This window comes from Muscardinus avellanarius (assembly GCF_963383645.1).
Source record: "Muscardinus avellanarius genome assembly, chromosome: 9".
NCBI lineage: Eukaryota > Metazoa > Chordata > Mammalia > Rodentia > Gliridae > Muscardinus > Muscardinus avellanarius.
The window spans coordinates 59,546,149-59,563,298 of record NC_137795.1 but is presented as its reverse complement, the minus strand read 5'-3'; the positions used below and the strand labels follow the sequence as shown (position 1 = coordinate 59,563,298).

Below are 17,150 nucleotides of genomic sequence, written 5' to 3'. Positions count from 1 at the left end.
CGTAAAAATAATGTTAGATTTTATCAGAATCAAAACATTTGCTCCTGACAAGACACAATTAGGAAAGTAAATGAGCAAGCCAGAGAGTGGAAAAATATATTTAAAAAAACATATCTAACCAAGGCTTTATATCCACAATACATGATCACATTTTACACTTTTGGCTAAGATCAAATGCAGAATATTTAAGTACTCATAACCCAACAACAGAAAGGCAAAACTTCTAATTAATGGTTAGTAAGCATATATTACATATGACTAGTCACCAAAAACTGCAAATTGAAGTTATGTGAGACACCACTCGCACTCTGGAATGGCTGAAATTAAAGAAGAACACTCCAGGCACTGGTCAGGATGTGGAGCATTTAGGACTCTCAGTGCTAATGTGAGTGTAAAACGGTATAACCGCTTGAGGAAAAGCTTCGCAACTTTTGAGTTCAGCTGCTGAGGAGTTCCTAGGAAATAAAATAAGCTTTCCCCTAAATGTGTCCTTAGGAAGACTAGTCTTCTGAGATGTGCCCTTTTGTAAAATAAAAAGTTCTACAAACAAGTTTCGAGAACAACTGATTGCACGTCTATCTTTAGGAAATGCATCGCAAGGTAAAGATGCCGATATTCCATAACAGAGTTAAGCTTTATTCACCCTAAAAGGAATCTTGTTTAAAGCTGTTTCAGAAAAAATTCAGTTTTGACAGACATCTATTTATTTCTTATTTATCAGAGGAAATAGGTAATCTTGAGAAACAAATACCACTTTTAAACTTGACCGTGTGTCAACTTGGATAACAAAAGAAATCTAGAAACTGGTTGAGACGGACCTGACTTTTCAAATAATAAACCTATAAGTCAATTTAATAAAACTGTCAAGTCACTTTCAAAGTTTCTTCAAAAGAGAATCCTGAGCAAAGCTAAAAATAAATAAATAAATAAATAAATAAATAAATAAAAGTACAGTGAAAACAGCAAGTCTATAACCAAGTCTTTAGGGAGATTATTACTTTAAAAACGAATGGTGATTGTTTCCAGTAATACCTATTAAACTGTAGCTTTATTCTCAATCATGTTTTGCTTTATTCCCATTACAGGTATTTTTAAAAGTTTCATAAGGTCATTGAATGGTCTAGGGAGTCTGTATAAATTAAGAACATTGATGTGTCCATTTGTAGATTTTTCAAAATAGTGAATCCTATGAAATAGGATCTTCTATCCTCTTGGATTCAGGAAAGAAGGAAATTCAGAGTATTTCTCTTTAGGGGAATTGTAGGAGGCCAAGGAGTTACAAAGCTATTTCAGAAAGGAAGGGACATTAGAAAACACTTATTTTGCTTTCTGATAAAAAAAAAAAAAACAATGTCAGCTTGCAAGTGGTTTTCTAAGTAGTAGTTTGGGAGCTGTTCTCAGGCTGGCAATTTTTCCTCTTGTGCCTCTTCTCCCACAGTACTTTTTTGTAGTGTCATAACCAAGTGCCCCACTTTGTCCCTTACTAGTTGTGGGGCCCTAGAAAAGACAAAATAGCTTGAGGTTCTGTTTCTTTATCTGTGAAATGGGAATAGCATTGGTCTTACAGAACTAGTACAAATATGGCTAAAAATTAAGATGGCCAGGGCTCATGACGTAGGGCAGAGAGCATCTCTCTACCAGATATTCAGATTGTTCTCCGTGTTCTAAAGAAGTCCAGCAAAGCCAAAGACAAAGGTGCCCTGCATGGCCATACTCCACTATCAAGGGCCACTTAATAAAATTTAATGTATATATGAGCTGTAAAATAGTAATGTTTGTGTATTTTATCCTTGCTGCAACATTATTTCGTCTCTACTTCCTATTCTGAATTTTAAATTTTTAAAAGTTTTCCTTCAATGTGTTTAAGCCATGTCTTTTGGAACTCTTCAACTATACACAAAAGGCCAGTCTGCATTTTATTCTTCTTGATTTTCCCTCTTAATATAACATAAGAAGGGGTCTGGTGCAGTGACACACACCTATAATCCCATTACATGGGAGCCTGAGACAGAAAGATCTCAAGTTCAAGGCCAGTCTGGGAAGCTTAGGTAAAATTTGTTTCGAAATTTAAAAAAATATAATAGTAAAGACTGGGGATATGGCTCTGTGATAGAGCACTTGCTGGGTTCAGTTCCCAATACCACACCACACACACACACACACACACACAGTCATATGCAATTGTGGGTTAATAAAATTTCACATATATATGAGTTCTAAAATAGTAAATGAATTATTGAAGTTGTCCTTTTAAAGAAAAATCACTATATGAGTAACATACCAGATGGAAGATCATCCATGGGAAATTCAAACAGTCTGGATTTGTAAACCGAATGAAAATGGAAATCCTCCTGAAATGACACAAGGGACAGAGATTATGCATGTACAACCAGGTATCTCTGGCCTCAAGCAAAGGGGACCATAGGTTGAGTGCACATCTGCATATTCTCTTGGGTTTGGGAAGACTGTGAACTATTGTGCAAGTGTTACACACACACACACACACACACACACACACACACACACGCCTTTCCCCCAAGGAAAAGCAAGCCATTGGGGGAAAATGAGTTAATGATTTTTATGACTGCTTTCTTTCACAGATCCTTGCCCCCTTTTAAAGGCCAGATAACTCTGGAAAACAGACTGCAGAGCTAAATCTTCCTGATCATAGAGGACAGGATGAATAACATAAGCAGAAGCTCAACGTAGACCCCACTCCAAAATTCAAATGTTATGCACAGTTCTAGTCGGAAGTAAGAGATTTTAAAATCACCATTTTCTTCCTATAAAAATTAATGAACATTCAAATATTTTCATCTGGTTTCATCCAATTAATGAAATGAATGGAATGTCAGAAGAGGTCAAGTGTCATGATACTGCCTTAAAAAAAAAAATCACACTGTGAATCAAAGTGATAGGATAGCGAGTTGTGGGCACCCAAAAAATAACTGTTACGCATGAGAGATGGTTTCTCATCCAAGAGTATTTGTGGGTGATAAAGCAGTGTGCATTCTCTGCAATCGCTTGCCTCACTGTTGACCCATGCTGCACGATGCAGGAAGAAATGAGCATGGACAGAGCTGGAATGGAGGCACGCTGTGCTTCTCTGTAGTCTAAAGTTTAATGTGACTCTTTTCTAATTTGTGGAAAATACTTCAGCTGAAATTTGGGGGCGGGCGGTTAAAAAATCTTAGGTTTCTCTAAATTCCCTTAGCATGGAGCCTTAAGCATAATGAGAAATGTAGAAAATCTAGAACCTAGAAAAGAGGGGTTAAAAAATTGCAGACTTGTGAATTTTGTTGCAAATAAATGTCTTCATCTTCCTCCCAAAAATCCATTTACTGAAAAAGTAGAGCTGCTATATTACTGCATCTAGAGATAGGGCTTTTGAGGAATAAAGGTTAAACGGGGTCCTAAGAGTGCAGCCCTAATCCATTACAGCTGATGTCCTTGCAAGGAGAGAAAAAACCAGATATGCCTCTGTCTCTGTCCCTCTTTTTTTCTCTATCTCTCTCTCCTCCCTCTCTCTCTCTCCTCCCCCTCTCCCTCTCCCTCCATCATCTTTCATGTGAGGACACAGCAAGAAAACAACCATCTGCCGCCCAAGAAGAAAACCCTTGCCAGCCACCAACTCTGCTGACCTTGGACTTCAGAATTATAAGAAAAACACTTCAATTTAGGCCACGAGTCTATGATACTTTGAGTCTATGATACTATGATACTTAGCCAAAGCTAAGGCAGATCACAGTATGCCACGGCACAGATAGAAATAGAGGGTTCAGAACACCTCAGAGGAAAAGCAGTTCCAAGATAATGATGAAGATACTAAAGAAATTAAAAAAAAAACTTGTGGTTTTGGTTTATCCAATATTTAAGATCTATATACTTTCTATCCTAGCCCTAAAATATATGAAAATAAAATAAAGCTCGCAACATCAACATTTCCATTACCACTGCACACAGAGCACTTACTTGGGAGGTCTCATTTTCTTCTGGCTCGATGAGATATGTGTGTTTCCCATCATTGAACATCCCGCTGCCAAGGACAAGAAGATCATTAGGCATAGCTGTCAACTCTTGCCTCAGAATAAGATCATTTTAAAACTAGAAGCAACCAGAAAACTAGTTATTTTCAATGTCTAGTTTCCCTTCCTAAATAAACCACTCACTGCCGAGAGGCAGAGGACCCCACTCTGAATCCCCCTGGTGCAAGACCCTCCCATGCTGACCCTACCCTGTGCTCAGGATGGCTATTCTCTAACTATTGTCCATTAATCTTCCCTCTAATACAATTCTAAGATTTTTTTTTTTTTTTTTTTTTGGTGGTGGTGGTACTGGGGTTCCTAGAAACCCTTCTATCTCCAGGCTACACTTCCAGTACCTATTTTTATACTTTTTTTTTTTTTTTTTTTGGAAACAGGGTCTCTTAAGCTAAAGCGGCTGGCTTCAAACCTGCGCAATCCTCCTGTCTCTGCCTCCCAAGCATGGGGACTACAAGCGTGCGCCACCACGCCCAGTCAATTCTAAGATTTTTACTATGCAGAAGACCACAAGGAGTTTCAAAACCCTTCTCTGACTTGAGGGGCTGAGGCTAAGAAAGCTGCATTTCAAACAATCCCCAGAAGATTCTAATCAGGGTGTCTGAGACTATGCTGAGAATGTCCTCCCTACCATGCACCCGGAGGATGTTCTAGTCATAAGAGCTAACACATTTCATGACTTTCCATGAACTAAATATTTTACATTCATTTAATCTTTTTCACAAATGTATGGGGCAGGTACAATGACTGTCTTCATTCTATAGGTGAGGAAACTGAGAGCCAAAGAGATGAAGGAACTTGTCTAGATCATATTATCGTTAAGAGTAGAGGCAGGCTTGTAGCACAGGCGGATGGATCTATGAATTATCTACATGCAATCTGCTACCCACCTTCATTCATTCATTCAACAGGCATTTACAGAGCACCTACAACGGACTGCTCTAGGTTCTGGGGACACAGTACTGAAAAAAACAGATCCAGTGTGTCCTCGTGGTGCTGATGTGCAGTCTAGGGACAACAGAAATAAATATATAATGAAAAAGAAAATGTGATGAATTGTAGAGAAGAAAATAACACAGGTTAAGGGTCAATAAGTATTGCCAAAAGGCTGGGTGTGGGGGACCAGAAAGAGGACTATTAATTTACATTAAGGAGTCAGAAAAAGGCTTCAGAGAGAAGATGGCATTTCAGCAAAGACCTAAAAAAATGAAGGGATGATCCATAAGTATGTTTGTACAAAGAGCATTGCAAGGTAAGAGTCTTAACCTGTTCCAGGAACAGCAAGAAGGCACGATGGCTGGAGTAGAGAGGGCAAGAGCCAGAGTGCCAGACAACGAGGTCAGAGAGGTTGTGGGGCCACATAAGGAAGGCCCTTCTGACAGCCATGGCTTTTACTCTAAACAAGATGAAGAGCCAGCCACTGAAGCCTTCTGAGCAGGAAAAACACAATTTCTCTTGTTTTAAAATGACCATCACCCCAGGTTATGTGTTACAATTATCTTTAGGACAGCAAAAACAGGAGCAGAAATTACTGTACTAACCCATATCAAAGAAAAAGATGGTTGCTGAGATCAGGGTGGTAATGGCAGCAGTGATGTGAACTGGCTAAATTCTGGGTGGATGGATGGATGAATGGTGTGCATGCATGTATATATGTACACACATGTGTGTACACACATGTGTGTGCGTGTATACACATGTGAACACACATGCTGGGGATTGAATCCATGGCCTCACACAGGTTAAGACTACATTCTAGGACTGAACTATACTCCAGTTTGGATAGATTTTGAAAGAAGAGCCAATTGGATTTGTTGGTTGATATGGCAGGTGTGAGAAGAGAGCAGTCAACAAGGACTCCAAAGTTTTGATCAGACCAACTAGAAAGATGGCATTGCCATTTAACAAGATAAAAAGGAGACAGAAAGAGCACTCCTGAGGCAGGAGCAAGGAAGTAAGTTGCAAGGAGCAGGGCATAAAGCAAGAGTTTGTTTTTGGACCTATTAAGTGGAAAGTGGCCATCTGACATATGAACAATCCTCTGGAGCATGGCTGAAGCTACACATGACCTCAACTCCCCTCGTGGAGATCCCGATAACCATGCTTTTTAGAAGACCAGGATCCTATGACTGCGATAAGGCCCCTTAAGACACTGAAGAAGTCTGCCCTATCATTCAGACACCAGAGGGAGCAGAGCTGTGATCTTCTGCAGCAATTCTTTAGTTTGGGATAGAAATGACTGCATGACAGCCAAGCTGTTAGACACAGAAGAATATTTGTCTTTGGCTGAATCCTTAGAAGTCAATGGTTTTCCCCAGATACAATTGTAATAGCTTCCAGTTCTGTCTCTATCCAAATTCTTTCATTCCCACCATAACATCTTCCACATGTCGTACACTTTTATATACCCACAGAATGACCATTTCACATCTGCGCTGTTTTCACCTACAGTGTGCTTTCTGAATGTGGGTGACATTGCATTTGGAACTTAAAGATACACAGATGTAGTTAGTAAAATAGTACTGGAGACATATGTCTAAGGAATCAGAGCAGGACCACTTTTGAAACAGTAGACCAAATATGGCAAGGAACATTTTCTCTGCCCCTGCTGAGAACCTGCCAGACCCATCCAGAAAATCATGCAACCATCACCCTTTGCCAGAGTTCACATGGCAACGCTGATTAAGTAGCAAGCATATTTTTTTGTTTGTTTGCTTGCTTGTTTAAATAAGCACTGAGTGTTATTTGCCTCTGTGTTAGGTTCATGTCCAGTGGAAAAATAAATCCCTTTTATTGGATCTAAACATCATGTACACAATATAGGGAAAGCAGTTTCTGACAAGATCTATACTTGGAAGATACTTGTTTCCTATGATAACATGCCATTATTAATTCCTTAATAATAAAAAGATAGGTGTTTTAATTGTTTTGTTTGAAGACTAAAACCTTTTTATTCTGATAATACAAAGTCTAATAAGTATACTGTTTCTAACAGCATATACTAGAAAAAATTATGTAGTGAGGACCAAGCCATTATAGACTAATAGACTAAATGAGCAAAAATTTTATAAAAATGAATCAAAATAAGATTTTGAAACAGTAGCCATTCTTACAAATTTCCACAAGAGGGCAATAAACTCACATTTGAGTCCATTTTTTAAGGTACCTGTAGTTACACATTTTTATTGTAACATTAAACATAATAGGACTAAAATACTAATTATTGCTTTGATTTTTAAGAAATGTACCCTTACAGACTCTTTATAGAAAAGACATATGAATCTGATTTTTCCCCTTATGTTTTTATGTGAATGCAGCAAATTATAAAAATTGATAAACCTCAATATATACTTAGCAATTTATAAAAGATGAGCCATGCATAAAATAATCTATCTCATGTCTAAATCATGGTAATTGAGAAAAACCTACATTAGTTAACATTTAGTGATATCCTCAAAAATGTTTCTGAAAACAATTTTTGTTCAGAAGTATCAAATTGAGAAGTAATTATTGATAAATAACAAAAAAGGTATAGCATTCTATTTAGCCAACATACTCAAAACAGTCTAAGATTGGCCAAACATGTTTGCACAACATTCTGTCAACATTCCTAAACACCTGATGAGTTTTCTATTTGTTCAGTTTTGTTTAGTTTTAAATAGAAGATTTCTATAGGAAAAAGTAAAGAAAAAATAGTTAAAACAATTGAGGTAGGATCCTGTGTTTTATTCTTGATCCAGTCACTACAAAATTTCCTGAAAGGTATTGTTCCAGGCTTCTTTAAATGGTTATGGTAGGACTGGTTGCAAGCTTTTGTTCTTAGGCTCTTGTTCTAATAGGGCTCCTAAGAGGCACTGGCACCACCACTCTGTGTCCACTTTGAAAACTGAGAATCAAATTGGAACAAGTATTGAACAGGATGCTCACATTGTGACTTTGGATTGGGATTCGAAGAGGGGGAGAAAGAAAAGAAAAGAAAAACCTTCCTTTTTATATCACCCTTCCCTCCAATATACATCTATTGCCATAAATGTCAGGAGGCTCAACTACTTTACTCCTAGCTGATGGCCATGGACATGTTGAGAACAGATATAACAACACTGCTCTATCTGCTGAAAAGGACTTCAACATTTCTTTTACCTGTTAAGAAAGCAGAGGCAATCAGATACTAAGCATGCATTCAATGCTTGCAGAAACATCTCTTTATTCAGACTATTTAAATACATTTATGAATTTATTTATAATAACCAATAAGCAAATCAGGATTTTTCTCCATGTCCCCAAGCACACAGCCTCCCTTCTCCAATTATTTAGCTTATCTTCATACTCTCTCCTTGCTCCCTCTCTAACTTACCTACTCTCAGAGCCTGACAGGAGGTACCACTCAAGCAGACTTGCTAGATTCTCTAGCCTTCTCCTTACATCTGTCAGTCTACACCTCCTCCTCAGGCGATTCTATCAGAGCCTGCTGCAGTACCCACTCCATATCCTTCAGGGGGCATACCTTGGGAACCCTCGAGCTCTATCTCTTCTTCTGTGCCAACTCTAACCTTGCATTTTTCCCAGTTCTTTTTTTTTTTTTTTTTTTTTCCTCTTGAGGAAAACATAGACCTGTCACATTCCACAGAAGGAGGCTGGGATAAGTTTCCCTCACCACTGGGCTGTAAGCTCTCTGGACTCCTATTTCATTGTCTTCATATTCCTATGGCTGGTACACAGCAGACACTCAATAACTGCTTGTTAGGGGGAAAAAAAACCCTCTAACTTGGTAACATAAAGAAAATATTTTAAAGTTCTTCAACAAAGATTCAGCAAAACAATGTGCTAGCTTGTTCTTTGCCAAAAGAGCAAAAAGAAAGACACAAAAAGAAAAAAAAATAAAACAAAAAAGAAGGAAATGAGATTATTTGGTCTAAGTAGAATGCTGAGGAAAGACATAATAGTTTACGAGGTGTTACTAAACAAGCAAGAGATGGCCACCTGTGTATCCCCATTATTGACAGAGTGGAGGAAGGAGATGTATTCCCACATTAAACATCAGCAAACATTCTGTGACAGTCAAGGTTATGAGAAAGGAAGCAGGGAAGGATGACCTCCATTCTTTAGAGATCTCTGAGAACATGCAGATCCTCCCACGATTTCTATGAGGTAGGTGGAATTCTGGCTGAAACAAGAAGAGCTCTGGAGGCCACTTATAGCCTTTTGTCTTTGTGCAAGGAGCCAAAAGTTTCCATCTATTGAAGTTTCTATTATTCCATGAAAATATAAAAACTACTATCAAGGAAGGATAGGATTAGAGCTGGTACCAAGGGACTAAACATCTGCAGAAACAAGAAACCAAAGTTACTCAAACCACTCCTGTTGGAATTTGAATGAAACCAGAAAAAAATGTTTCAGTGATCACTATGGGGCATTATATTATAATTTCAAAGCCTCTGGTTTCTGCAACTCTAATTTTAAAATCTCCTTGGTTTAAAAGCCACAAAAGAAAAGAAAATTGGAACCAACACTAATATGAAATTGTTTCGTGACCTAAAATAGAAACTTCTACCACAGTATATGAAAAGTAGAATGAAAAAAATGAATGGCACAAATAATTTTGGAGATACTTACTGAAGTCCATGGCATGTTGACAAGGCAACAAATGAGTCAGGGTTCCCTCGGATCTGGCCCTGGTAGTAACAGTGCTCTCCTCCCTGGAAACAGAAATAGAGGCCATCAGCCTTTGGCATCACAAGGGAGTAAGAGCATCATTTCATAGGAAGGTTCTGCTCACACCGCTCTGTACAATATTTCATTATTCATATAAGCATTACCAAGCCACTTCTAACAGAATTATTCATAAACATTCCTAGGGAGATGACTCCAAATCAAAAGACAAGGAAATAAAAATTGACTAAATTTTCCTTTTATGTAGGTGATATTAGAAGAACAAAGAAATAGATATTGAAATTCACTTATGGCTCTTGCAAAGAGAGTAAGTTTAGTCATCTATTTCCCAAGTTATGAGAGATTCAGCCTTGAGCAGCAGCAAAACAATGCTTCCACATGGAGTGAGGTAAAAAGAAATAGAAATCATTAGAGTCACTAGATGATACCGATGGAGGAAAGATCATACATAATGATCAAGTTGGCTTAATTAAAGAAATGCAAGGTTGGTTCAACATGTGCAAAGCAACAAATATAATTCACTACAGAAATAAGGATTAAAATCAGATGATCATTTGAATACCTGCAGAAAAAATATGCAATAAAAGTTAGTATCCCTTCATGGTTAAAAAAAAAATGCCCTAAATAAACTTGGTATAAGAGGACTATACCTCAACACAGTAAAAACTATATACAACAAACTGTAGCCAACATACTGAATGGGGAAAAACTAAAAAATTCCCTCAGAAATCAGAACTGAGGCAAGGGTGTTCACTCTCACCACTCTTATTTAATATAGTATTAAATACTTTAGCCAGGCAAGAAAAAGAAATAAAAACAATACAAATAGTAAAGGAGGAAATCAGATTATCACTATTTGTATATGTTATGATTCTACACCCTGAAAAAATAGCAGAAATACTCAAAAGCATTTGGCTTATCAACCTCTTTTCAGAAAAAATTATAGTGCCCCCTTAGAAATCTACCTTCTTTATACAAATAAACAGAAAGAAGCAGTGATAAATTTGTATGTTTTATGTATATATACTTCATTCCAGCACCCCTAGGGGGCAGTAGCATACACTTTGGGACCCTTATGGCATAAAGAGTCTACCAAAGTATCTTATAAATGATAAATCCAGCAGTAGCAGTAACAGGATAGAAAACCAACATGCAAAAATCAGTAGCTTTACTTTAAACCAACAATGAACTTATGGTAAAAGAAATCCTATTTACAACAGTCTCAAAATAAAAAATAAAATGCTTAGGTATAAAACTAAGAAGGTAAAAGATCTTTACAATGAAAATTACGAAACACTTAAGAAATAAATTGAAGAAGACATCAGAAAAGAGAAACACACCCCATGTTCTTGGATTGGGAGAATTAACATTGTTTAAATGGCCAGACTTCAAATATGCAGTGCTTGACAAGTGAAAGAAAGAGAACAGGAAGATGTGAAGATGTAGTATGTCTGAAGTCATTTTCATTATCAGAATTCCAAGGAAAACAGTCTGGCTTGAAGCCACTGCTGCTCATAAGGCAATCCCATAGATACTGGTGAGTCTGTTTGAGGAGGGAGTGGAAAGCAGATCAAATGGTCAACAATGCAACTGAGTCACCAAGCACTGCGAACTGAGGGCTGTGTCTGGATGTGATGGAAGAGATAGGATGCTACTTCACATCTGGGTCAAACAAGGGATGGAACCTTAATATGCGACAGAGACTCAGGGGGCAGACATGAATCAAGGTATGAGGACATAGGGCTCTTATGTCATGCAAAGAGCAGAAATAGTAAAAGTATTAACAGCATAAGCCATCATCTCTTTCACTCATTAAACTGTAATCTCAAAGAAGTCATAGACTCTGCCTGTGCCTCAGTTTCCTTATCAAGTGGGAATAATTACCCCCACAGGGTTGTTTATAAGAATTAAATGAGCTGATAGGACTAAAGGATTTAGGATAATCCTTGGCTTTTGGTAAGCATTCAATAAATGGTAGCTGACCTTGGGCATGGTAGAACATGCCTGTGATCCCAGTACTTGAGATGCTGGGATAGGAGAATCACAGGTTTGAGGCCAGTCTCAGGAATGTATCAAGATAAACCCATCATAAAGATTTCTCAGGTGGTAAATAGGCAAGTAGGGTGTGGCTGGAGGTGAGTCCCTGCAGGTGTGGCCTTGGGGATTATATATGATCCTCCTCTCCTTGCTTGCTGCTTTCTTGCTTTTAGCCTCCATGATGTGAGGAGCAGAGCCTGTGAGCTTGACTTCTCTCTGCTTCCCACCACCATGGCCTGAGTTCCATCATAAAGGATTTAGTCAGATGGTAACATGGGCAGGTAGGGTTTGGCTGGAGAAAGAGAGTCCCTGGCCTCAAATGGGCTGAATCCAGAATTTCCAAGGAATTATGAACAAATAAATCTTCCTTCCTCAAAGTTGTATGATCAGTCATTTTTGGATGATAGCAATAGGAATGCAAAGACAGAGATTGGTACCAGAGAAGTGCAGTCACAGTGATATCTAAGTCTGACCATGTGTTTTGTGAGTCTTTGGAACTGGTTTGTGAAAGGAAATTAAAAAGGCCAGAGTGTGGCTAGAAAGGCAGACGGCAGAGACTGTGTTCAGGAGATTCTGTAGAGCAAGGGGACTCCATAGGAAAATGGAGTAGATGCCTCATGTGTTACATTCTGGCAAAGAACTTATCAGCATTTGCCCATGTCCTGAAACTTTATGTGAGGCTGAATTTAAAAGTGATGGCCTGATTAAACTGGCAGAGGAAATATCAAAATATCCTAACTGTATTATGGATATTGACATCTACATTCAACCAGTTATACACCAAAATTTAGGAGCAGAAGGCAAAGCAGAGAGACTTTATAGATTTGCAGTTTGGGAAGAAAGGCATGTGTAAAACTGGGGCCCAGAGAGATGCTGCTGTAAAAGAAAGTAAGATGGCTGAAGGGTAGTCAAATGCCTTGATTAGAAACAAAGAAAGGAATGCAGTCAGGAAGTTCCATATTCACATAAAAAAGAAAAGAATGTGGTTGAGGCAGTTCAAGTCTAAGTGCTGAACCATGAGAACAAGGGTGTACATTTTGAAGAAAGGCACTCAGATTCCTTTCCTGTAGGTGGCCTGGATGGAGATAAGGCCAGCAGTTGCCTGATGAATGCAGGCCTAGCCATGGCCTGAATGGAGGTGGCCCTATGGCTATGATTTTGAAAAGGATCCAGCCGCAATGATGAAAGAGGGTATGACCACCTTTCCTGCTAAGAAAAAGAGATTATAAAGGCTTTCCCCCATATTTTCTAGGAAGGCCTGGGAAGCCAGGCAATATGTGGCAAGGTTGGAATCCCTGCAAGAAGGCCCAAATGGGTCAATCTGTGAAGCTGTGAGGGTGAAACCAAGATTACAAGAAAAAATCCAGATATTTAGAAATGCCAGGAACATGGAAGGACCACAAGAAAAGGCTACACGCTGTGGGCCATGAGGGGAGGATGGAAGAGCAAGTGCACTGCTCACTGCAACCAACCAGGCCACGGGGGCGGGGCTGCTTAGGTACATTGGAGATCCCTTGCTCAAATGCTAGAAATGGAGCCAAAGAATGAAATACTTGCCCTGCAAAGTTTTTATACTGTTTTGGTCCCATTCCTTCATTCTATGGCCCTATTTATCACTTTTGGAATGCAAATATTTACTCTATGCCACTGTACATTGGATGCATATAACTTGCTTTTTATTTTTATTTTTATTTTCTTTTACAGGAACTTATAGCCAAGAGTTCACTTTGAGTCTCAGAAAATACTTTGGGATTTCTGAGCAATATTAGAATGGTTAAGACTTTGGGAACTCTTGGAGATAGATTAAATGCATTTTGAATTTTGAAATGGACATGAACTCTCTAGGGGTCAAGGGTGGATTGTTACAGTATGATACAAAATGCTCCCTGAAGAGCTCATGAATTGGCATTCAGAGCTGATGTAACTGAATCGTTAGGATTGTCATCTCATCAGTATATGAATCTATTATGGATTTATGCAGGCGGTACCAAGGCAGGTAGGCTGTGTGACTGGAAGGTGGGGCCTTGGAGCGTGGCCTTGGGGATTATATATGGCCCCTCATCCCCTTGCTTACCCTTTTGCTTGTGGCCTCCATGATGTGAGCTCTTCCTCTCTGCTTCCTGCAACAATGAGCTGAGCTCCAGCTCTGCACCTTGGTCTCACATGGACTGGACCCAGAATTTTCAAGGAAACTGAGCAAATAAATCTTTCTTCCTCTAAATTGTATATATAGTCAGTTGTCTGGGGGTTATAGCAGTGAGAATTCTGACTAAGATACATTGTTACATCATAAAAAGAACAAGGAATTCATTTGATTAGATAACAGAGAAAATTTCTTCACTAATTTCTGATTCAGAAAAATAGGAGTCAGTCCAATAGCAACATATGATCAGGACCCATCTGTACAAAAGCCTAACACTGAAAATGCAGAGAAGAGCTCAATACGGGTGAGTCATTATCGAATGTTTCTATGACACTTGGAGATAAGCATAAACACCAGGGGGAAAAAAAATCTCCTCAGTTTGGGCCACTAAAATTCAAGTCAGGAGGACCTGAACTGGTGGCATATGCAATTGTTCTAAATAACAGTGGAAAGTCATTTTTGTGTTATGATATTTTTCAGACAATATTTATGACAAATCAAAAATTATTTAAACTACAAAGTAAGAAATATTTTTGCTGTGCAACATGCCTGAAAACAATTTTAGTCTAAGACAATTTTATTCCAATGGTAGTGGGCTTCCTTAATTTATATTCCTCTATCATTAAATTATTAAAATGAATGATTAAATTTAATCTTCATTTTTTGCTGGGTGTGGTGGCGCACGCTTGTAATCCCCACGCTTAGGAGGTGGAAACGGGGAGGAATGCTCAGGTTCGAAGCCAGCCGCGCTGGCTTAAGAGACCCTGTTTCCAAAAATAAAAATATAAAATAGGTCTGGGAGTGTAGCCCGGAGGTAGAAGGGTTTCCAGGAACCCCAGTACCACCAAAAAAAAAAAAAAATCTTCATTTTAAATTTTATTTATTTATTTATTTATTTATTTATTTATTTATGCAGAGCTGGGGAATGAATCCAGGGCCTCACCCATGCTAGTCAAGTCAATTATTTTTAATAATGTAGCCTCTGAGTTCCCATTATTTTAAAATGATAACCAGGTATGGTAAAAATTCTAAAAATTTACAGTGTACATGGTGAAGAGTAAAACTACTCCCTTCATATACAGTGATCGAGCTGCAGTTACTTTTCCAAAGAATGATATTTTTTTACAGATTTTATGCATCACGTCAGGAATGCACTACATATATAAGATATATAAGAGGATGTGTACGGACATAAATACACAAATACCCTTTTCTGGGTACAAATGGTTTTATAATATGAACAATGTTCTTCCCCTGGGAATTTTTCTTTAATATTGGCATCGTTCTGTTTTAATACCTCATATTTTCTAAAATGGCATAATATCCCACTATAGGGGTAAACTAATAGACAATAAGATGATCCCTATTTTGTTTTTGTTTTTTCTGATATCACAATGTTTCAACAAATATCCTTTCATATATTTATATGTACTCTGTCAGTCTACATGTAAGATTATTAAATGTGTAGCCAGCTGTGGTGGTGCTCATCTATAATCCCAGTATTTGAGAAACTGAAAAAAGAAAATCACAGGTTTAAGGACAGCCTCAGCAATGTAGTGACACTCAGCTAGCTGGCAAGTGTTTCACAAATAAAAGAGCTAGGGCTGTAGCTCAGAGGTTTAAATGACTCTGGGTTCAATCCCCAGTATCACACACGCATACACATGAAAAATATTACTAAATGTGGATAAAGACTTCGTAAGCTGAAGAATAGGTGCATACTCAATTTTAATAAATATTTAAAGAAACAAATATAATTGTATTTTTGTACTTATATTTGCTTTAAAATATGCAATGCCATTAAAAATAATAAACTATATTTTATTAAAAGTTATATATTTCACATGGTTCACAGACAGCCTCAGCTACTTAGCAAGGCCTTACACAACTCAGTGAGTCCCTGTTCTAAAATTAAAAAGACTAAAAATAGGGCTGGGGGTGTAGCTTAGAGGTACAATGCCCCTGGGTCCCATCAGTGGTATCACAAAAAATAAATAAATAAATAAATAAATAAATAAATAAATACCACTGACTTAAACTTTCTCGAATCTTACCAACTATAAGATTTCTTTGTATCTTCATATGTCTTTTGAGGAATTATATGCTTTATGGAAATAGGTATTAAATATAATAATATAAGACAGATGTTGTAGGGCTCTTTATCCATCTGTCAATCATAGCTTTATTACTATTGTCTCTTTTGTTCCAGAAATAAATCTATTGTCCACAAAACTTTCTTCACACTCCTTTATATAATAATATAGTCATAACAGTACAGATGTTTATTTTTAGCCAATATAGCTAAAAGAATATCCACCTATATAAAAATGAACAATATAATAATTTGAGTACCTATTCATTGGTTTATCTTCCCAGTGGAAAACAAGATTATTATCATTTTTACTCTAGGGAAGTCAAAATAATGATTTATTTGCAAAATATAAAGACATACCACACTCTGATTAGACAGACAGCAAGATCTCAAAGGAAAAATTGAATTATGAATAAAAGGAGATGACACAAAAGGAGTTACCCAGCCTAGGTTATAAAATGATGAAACCCAATCTAGTGAACAGTATCAAGGCTACAGTCATTTGCCCTCCACCCAGATCTGCAAAAGAAACTGGATATTTTAAGCTCTAAGATGAGCCAGAGCCAGCTCTTTCAAAAAGCCTTCTCAGATTCTCTCCTCTGCACAAACTACTTCTTCCTTCTCTAGATTTTCATAATTTTTAAATCTGTACTCTTCCCCGTTCTAGCCACATTCCTGATTTTTTTTTTTCTTATTTCATCAAGCACTCTTTTTGGTCTTTCAGGAAAGTGCATTTGCCTGGTCTATGTTCATATTCTCCAAGTGTGCTCTTAGAGAAAGATAACTCTGAATCTCAGGTTCCTCATCAATAAAATGGGCACCAATATTTACCCAAGCTGCCTCATCATGGCATGCAGGGGATCCTATAGAATAACAAAATTATGTACACTGCAAACTTTTGTATAAATAACTTAGAGGTATAGTCAGGCAATAGTTCCTGAGTGAGCCATCTACAGTGTTCTTTAAGCAGCAATTTTATGTGTTATTGGGAATTGAAACTAGAGGCATTTTATCTCTAATCTACACCCCCAGCCCTTTTAATTTTTTATTTTGAAACAGGGTCTCATGGGTTGCTGAGACTTTGGCTAAATTGTGGAGGCTGGTTTTGAACCTGAGATCTTCCTGTCTCAGCCTACCAAATGCTAAGACTACAGGTGTGTACCACCAT

At 37.8% G+C, this 17,150-nt stretch overlaps 1 protein-coding gene across 15 annotated transcripts in view; it reads right to left on the bottom strand.

Annotated features, from left to right (window-relative positions):
* Positions 1-17,150, bottom strand: part of ADAM22 (ADAM metallopeptidase domain 22) — a gene marked incomplete at both ends in the record, with an annotated part of 237,120 nt that overhangs the window by 79,004 nt on the left and 140,966 nt on the right. For all 15 annotated transcript variants that reach the window (XM_080700872.1, XM_080700866.1, XM_080700869.1 and 12 more), the window contains 3 exons: positions 2,282-2,351; positions 3,973-4,036; positions 9,654-9,736. In XM_080700872.1, coding sequence (XP_080556998.1) covers positions 2,282-2,351; positions 3,973-4,036; positions 9,654-9,736 — 217 coding nt within the window. The remainder of the gene's footprint in view (positions 1-2,281; positions 2,352-3,972; positions 4,037-9,653; positions 9,737-17,150) is intronic.